The sequence below is a fragment of the Zerene cesonia genome, chromosome 11 (assembly GCF_012273895.1).
Source record: "Zerene cesonia ecotype Mississippi chromosome 11, Zerene_cesonia_1.1, whole genome shotgun sequence".
NCBI classification, from domain to species: domain Eukaryota; kingdom Metazoa; phylum Arthropoda; class Insecta; order Lepidoptera; family Pieridae; genus Zerene; species Zerene cesonia.
In genome coordinates, this window is record NC_052112.1 from 1,338,481 (window position 1) to 1,345,675 (window position 7,195).

The following is a 7,195-nucleotide window of genomic DNA, read 5'->3' on the forward strand; positions in this document are numbered from 1 at the left end:
GTAATAAATGTTATTTGCAGTTAACAATTTTCTTTTTTCTTTATTACAATATTTATGGCAAGACTAGGTATAGTCAATACTTACTATAGAATGTCTCAAATTTCTGTGATGCTAAAATTTCATATTGGCAAAACGATGGCAGCCGCGGATTGCTATCGGGATTTCTTGAAATAAAAATAAGGTCAGGAAGAGCCGATACTGATAAAATGAATTGTCCAATTGTGTTCCAAATTGTTTTCTGACCTCGGCTCAGAAGTCTGTCATAACTAGGTTAGGTAATAATATTAGAATTATTATTTGGTTCGATAAAGATCCATTTCTGTGGAGCAATCGGCTCCAAAGATATCATTGGAGAAATCATAAAAATAAAATACGCGTTTGTTTTTACAAATTGTTTTTAATTTGCTTGCGTCACTACCCACATTGGATTGTTTTGTTTATCACCCAATGTTATTGCCATTAAATCTTGTGATGCTGTGGACAATATAATCTTAAACTGGAGTTCGTTGTAGTTAGTCTCCTAACATTTATCGAGTAATTGGCCGTATCAAGGCTGCTTTAACTAGGCTTATTTTTTTTTTCATTCTGTGCTCATTCGAACGTTAGACGGACGCCGCCTAAATAAACGTTAACATTTTGAAATAAATTGGCTATTGATCGATATTGTAGCTCATTATAAATAATTATATCAGGTAACTTTAATTAGTGTGATGATTAAACTTGTTAATATTTATGAATGTATACCTGATTGGGTAATTACTAATTACTAATTAAATATATAGATGTACCTACAACAAAGTTTTTAGTTCGTGTTATTGTTTGTTCTATATTTTTGGAAACTTACATCAATTTTATTTATGTTTATGATTTGCAGGTTTAATATGGACGGTCCAACAGGACCAAATTCCTGCCGCTTGCAAAACGACGAGTCCATTCTCAATCCAACGCTTGACAGACTTGCCGTAGATGACAGACCGGAGCTGCGCTGTCAAAGTGACAGCTGTCAGTGTGACACACAGGGCGAAGTTAAATTAAAAAGCAAGAGATTCGGCCGCGGTGCTGTAGAAACAGGTAGATTCATCTTAAATATAATATTCTTTTATAACTAAAAACAACAAATGTTTATATGCAAGTCTGGAGCTGAGCGTAAAAATAATGTAACCATAGACAACAATCTATGTTATCCTACATTCACCGGGGTTCGAACCCAGGACTTCTTGATGTTATTTATTAGATGCGCCAATTTTTCTTATTTTGCTATAGGTTAGTTAGGTACATTAAAATTACAAGCTTTATTTTTACCTAATCTAAAGTTATTTATTTGGTATTCCTTATCTTTTACTGACATCTTAGAAAAGTAGAAAAACTAAAAAAAGGTAATTTTATTTAATTTTTAGTTTTATAGCATTGAAATGCTTTATAAATGAGAAATTTTGAAAGAATAGAAAAATTTCTAAATCCTGCCTCGTGATCAAATTTTTTCTATTCTTTCAAAATTTCTCAAGTTAATTTTATCTAAATTACCTTTTCCGACCTTTTATCTTCTCTTACCCAGGCTTTTGGCCTAAATCTATGTTAGGAAAGAGTTATGTTGATCATCAAAAAATTACCACAATTTCTATTATCACATATTTTCTGACCTCCTAGTATTTCATCATAGCCAGTTCACGCGAATATCACGTCACAATTTTTATGACTCTTTTGTTTAACATATCAATTGACATAGTGATTGATAACATAGCTATAAAATTGTAAATGCGTGCAAATCATAAAAAAATAAACAAGTGTCAATAGGTCATGCCTCTATGAGGTGAGAGTTAATGTTTTAACGATATTATCGTTATTATCGGACATTATCGGTCCACGGTCGGTATATCACTTGCAAGAACAAATTGAAATCTATATAAGCGTTGCAGCTCGGTGATAATTTTGCAATAAGATTCTTAGATTAACGGGAGTAGCGGAATAACGGAAAATATTTTTTATTAAAAAGGTCGGGAGGGAGGTATTTCTCCAGAATCTTTAATGGGCCCAAATAACATTTCTTATCAACCAAAAAGAAAATCTACGTGGGTCATCGAAGACAAAATAATCGACCCAAGAACCTCCTTCGTTTTTGAATATCGGTCAATAATAAGATATTATATATCACGTATATAAGATATTGTAGGCAACGTAGGCTATAAATTGGGAACCTATTCTCGGAATGTCTGTTAGTAATTATGCACCCCTTATGTTTGATTAATGTTAAGAAGAAATTTCGATTTTATACTAATTAGCATTTATATGAACTACATACATAGCTCGATACAAATGTAGCTTTGAATCTAAAACAAAAATGATAAATTGAAAAAAAGATCCTACGCCTTTTAGCAAAACCGTAGCAACGCCTAGCTTCTAAGTACCCTGCAATCCGTGACTGAAAAAAAAAATAAAGCATTTCAATGTTAAATAATAATTGCTCAGTACAGTAGTTAAAGGAACCAACCAACGAACAATCAATATTTACTTGGATACAAATAAGTCTTCGTATATTATTATTCAATCTATGTAATGATGAAACAACCGTTTCAAGTTCGTTCAACCAATAAAAATCATAAACAATAGCAGTGTCGCCATAAATCTGCCCCCTTTCCTTATTTGTGTGGGAAACTATAACTAATTTATCGGTGTGAGAGTTGATAATCCGATATAGTGGGATAAAGCAAAGCAATAGTCTCCGAAGATGTAAGAAAAAGATGGTTGAACGAATCGGCCTCGTGGCACTAAGGGATCCGTACAAATAAAGAGCAACTGAAATAAAATTGCTCATCCGTCCATTAGGTGACCGTGTCACGTGTTTTTGTTGCCTCATAACTTCCAACTGGATGGACAGATTTTTATGAAGCTTTTTTTATCTGAAAGCTGGTGCCTGCAATGTGATCTTATTTTTGGTCTTGTTTTGACTATTTTGGGCGGTTTACTTTTTGTTAAAAATTATATTTATTCTTATTCTAGCGCAAGCAAAAAATATTAATATCATGATATCCGAAAAATGGGCAAATAGAGCCAAGCAAATAGTTTAGGACAACTTTGTTTAGAAATATGATATCTTGCAAAATGTAATGGTATTAATTATTTATTGAGTACTAGCTGGGCCCTTGTAGTGGTAGGATGTATTGTGTAGTTTTAGGACGAAAAAATATGCAATACTTGTCTCCAAGTAATACGTTATTTACTTATGTTTTCATTTTTCATAATTACTCCGTCGCTGTGAACCAGGGTAAAAAGAAAATATCAATTCAATCGCAACGAAAATTATTTCCATGTATTTTAATGAATAGACATAATATTGTAGAAATTAGACCGACAGTCTCCCCGTGACCACGCTCGCTGTAAAGTGTTCGAAACGTCGGGTTAATAATATAATGAATAAATCGCGTTTAAAATCCGTTAAAATGTTTTTAATGTCTAAATGCATAATACTTGAGTAAAATCAAACACAAGAAAATACCATAATATTGTAGTTTTAATATTTGCATGCCAATGACTTAACAGTTTTAGATGAATAATTTAAATGACATCTTCCTATTTACTAAGAGAAATGTGATAAACGGGATTATAGTACCTATATATGTGAATTTGGAATTTTAATTTTAATAAACCTCTTCTCTATTAGTGAAGTTATGTTAAGAGGTAGAATAAACGTTTCTCCATATTTACAGGTTTAACGCACGAGTGTGGTGTGTTTGGCGCAATTGGGACAGGAGAATGGCCCACTCAAGTGGACATTGGGCAGGTTATATGTTTGGGACTGGTGGCGCTACAGCACAGGTACTTTCTTGAATAAACAATCGTAAGACTTTCTTCTACTATCTTTTAGTGAAAACAAGAAACAGAGAAATCTTTGTGTATGTTCAATGCCTTCGAATTATCAAAAAGTCATGACGAGATGAGCTCGAAAAAAATAATATGAATTAGCAATTATTTATATCATCACCAAGCTGTGAAATATCTAATGTATATAAATAAATCGTGTGAAAATCCGCTTGTCATATAATAAACAGTTCGATGACATCTGCTTCGCATTAGGACAACATAGTGGTTTACTGATGGAGCGTGGACTCTTAGGAGGGTGGTAGGAGGCCTGTGCCGTTGCAGTGGTAACAAATATGGGCTGAAGATGATGTCAATAATAAAGTGAATCCCGTGTCACCTAGTGGAGTATAGGGCAGATGATATGTTCCATTATCTTTATCGACAAGGTGATCAGTCTGATCATCTATGTCCTACCAGATCGAGAAATTGTTTATGCTCTCCAACGGGAATCGAACCCAGGACCCCTCGGTTCTACACTCAAGAGTTAATCATCGTACCGAGGATGCGTCATATAACAAATACTATCCGAACCTTTACGTGACCTGTGAAGTCAAAAAAAAAAAACAGAATGACTGCTCGTATATTAGCCTGGTCTTTTTTTTTTTTTTTTTTATTGTCATAGCGGGCAACTGAGCTGGTGGTTCGCCTGATGGTAAGCAATCACCACCGCCCATGAACATTCGCAAAGGTAGGGCCTCTGCGAATGCGCTGCTCGCTTATTTGGGGTAAGGGAAAAGGAATGGATTAACAACTGGAAAGAGGGAATGGACTGGGAAGGGTGAGGAAAAGGAAACGGACCTCCGGCTCCCCCACTCACCGTACGACACAGTGGCATGCCACTATTTCACGCCGGTTTTCTGTGGGGGTGTGGTACTTCCCCGGTGCGAGCTGGCCCAATTCGTGCCGAAGCGTGCTCGACTCCCACAATAAATCTCCTAGTCTACTATTAAATTAGAATAAACCATCAAACATATCATACATATTCATTTTTTTATCCGAGGTTTACTTTAAGACTTTAAGGCATTATAAAACGTGTCATATAGTCCTCTTTATAATAATGGTGTAACAGTTACTCGACGTATACGTGTGTGTATCGAGCCGGATAACTGATAATTAAGAAGTTTACATTACGATAAAATTATGAACTGTGTGTGATTCGATTTTTTCTAATTGGATCGCACACGGCGATGGACCTTGGCATAACACAAGGTTGAATTCATTCTTGTACGATAAACTCGCGATAACTGCTTATCGCCTTCGTTTAAACTTGACATCTTTTAGCCGACGAGATAATGGGATATGTGGAAAATGTGGTTCAATTTTAATAGCATAGAAAATATTATAATTATGTTTGGAAAGTAAAGAAAGATGGAGATAGTAAAGACATTGCTTAGGGCAGATATAGCAATAAAAATGCCATTTGATGATGGTGTTCCATCTAGCAATAAGATTTTGATAGGTAAACAAGGCCCGTCAAAATTAAAAATACAGGAAACATCTCTTCTGTAAGGCCTGATACAATCACAGAGTAAGAAGAAGGAAGAGAACAGTAAGAAAGATAGATAAATTGTCATCTTTGATGGTTGTTTATTTTCTCAATGGATAACGCGGGGTAGCGTTAGACACATAATATAGAAAGAGTAGAAAAAATTCTATTACTGAGGTGGAGTTACTGGAAGCCTAGCTACATAACTAAAATGAAAGCTTATACTCGTTTCAGGGGGCAAGAATCTGCGGGTATTGTAACATCAGAGGGGAAAAGCGCGCGCACATTTAACACACACAAGGGGATGGGTCTCATAAACAATATATTCAATGATGAAGCCATGAAGAAATTGAAGGGAAACCTCGGAATTGGGCACACTAGGTATGTTTTATGTCTGTATCTAGACTACATAATGACAAGTGGGAATTTGGATTTTTTTTTTGTGAGCATAAGCTATTTTTTATTTGTTTTCATCCCTTGTCAGCATTCGGATACTTAGCAATAAAATCTTAAAGAATAGCGAATCCTTAACTCGACAATTTATGAATACTTACTATCTTTGAATCTTTTTTTGTATAAAATGAGAAACTTAAAAACTTAGATAAACTAATCAGAATCTAGAACCTTCTCTCTATTTCAGATTGTTTAAAAATGAGTTCTCTTTGTTTTTCTAAGGTATTCAACATCAGCAGCGTCAGAGGAAGTAAACTGCCAGCCGTTTGTTGTGCACACAGCCCACGGCGCGCTCGCGGTTGCACACAACGGGGAACTTGTTAATTGCAGCAGTCTCAGGAAAATGGTAGGGGTCCAAGGATCACACGGTCACATCACACTTCACACTAATCCTACTAATATTATAAATGCGAAAGTTTGTAAGGATGTGTGTGTGTTTGTTGCTCTTTCACGCAAACCTACTCAACCGATTGCAATGAAATTTGTTACGTAGACAGCTGGAATAACATATAGGCAACTTTTTATCCCGATATTCCTGTGGGATAGGGACTTACGCGGGTGAAACTGCGAGGCACAGTTAGTATTATAAATGTGAAAGTATGTTTGGTTGTTTGTCCGTCAATCACGCAAGAAACTACTAAAGGGATTATGATGAAATTTGGTATACACACAGGGTATGAGCTGGCTTGGGTGATAGGATACTTTTAATCCTTACTAAATGCTCCCTTGGGATAAAACAGGAATCTTAATATCCGGGTGGAGCCGGTTATGTTAACGCAGGGCCAAAAGTGTTGTCATCCTTGTTTTTAACACACTAGCTTCTGCTCTTCAATCGCTTCGTTTCTCAAGTTTGTGATTTTAATGATAATAAATACATTACAAAAAAAGTAATTTCGGTAGCTACTTCTATCACTTTTTCTGTACTAAAATAACGAGCACAGGAATACAACTAAAACCGAAACTACAAACATTGGTCATGAAAATTACCCATAGAAGGTATAGTTAAAAAAATGTACTTCTAAAAAAAGTTTCACAAAGGTTCCCAAGAACTGGCACGATTGACAATTGGTAACGAGGGTTTTTTGTGTCTTATTAGGTTCTTGGTCGTGGAGTTGGTCTCTCAACGCACTCCGACTCGGAGCTGATCACGCAGGCGCTTTGCCTCAACCCGCCAGAGGGAGAGACTAATGGACCTGACTGGCCAGCGAGGATCAACCATCTCATGAGGTAAAATATACTTTATTTAATGTCATGGTCTGCAAAGGACCTGGACCTGACTCGCTTCATGGTAAGCACTACCATCGCCCATGAACATTTACAGAGGCGCAGAGGTAATTGCAGGCCTAAGGCGTCTACTAATGGATTGCCAACTTTAAAATGTATTTTTTTTTTTTTTTT

General features: G+C 35.7%; 1 protein-coding gene across 3 annotated transcripts in view; it reads left to right on the top strand.

The window, feature by feature from the left end:
• The window catches only part of LOC119830385 (amidophosphoribosyltransferase-like), a 25,568-nt gene that overhangs the window by 10,856 nt on the left and 7,517 nt on the right, over nt 1–7,195 (top strand). For 2 of the 3 annotated variants that reach the window (XM_038353382.1, XM_038353384.1), the window contains exons 2-6: nt 875–1,071; nt 3,705–3,813; nt 5,579–5,725; nt 6,020–6,143; nt 6,894–7,024. In XM_038353382.1, the coding sequence (XP_038209310.1) occupies nt 882–1,071; nt 3,705–3,813; nt 5,579–5,725; nt 6,020–6,143; nt 6,894–7,024 (701 nt within the window). In that variant the 5' untranslated portion in view covers nt 875–881. Of the gene's footprint in view, nt 1–544; nt 693–874; nt 1,072–3,704; nt 3,814–5,578; nt 5,726–6,019; nt 6,144–6,893; nt 7,025–7,195 lie in introns of those variants that run through there. The other variant, XM_038353383.1, reaches the window with a different exon arrangement.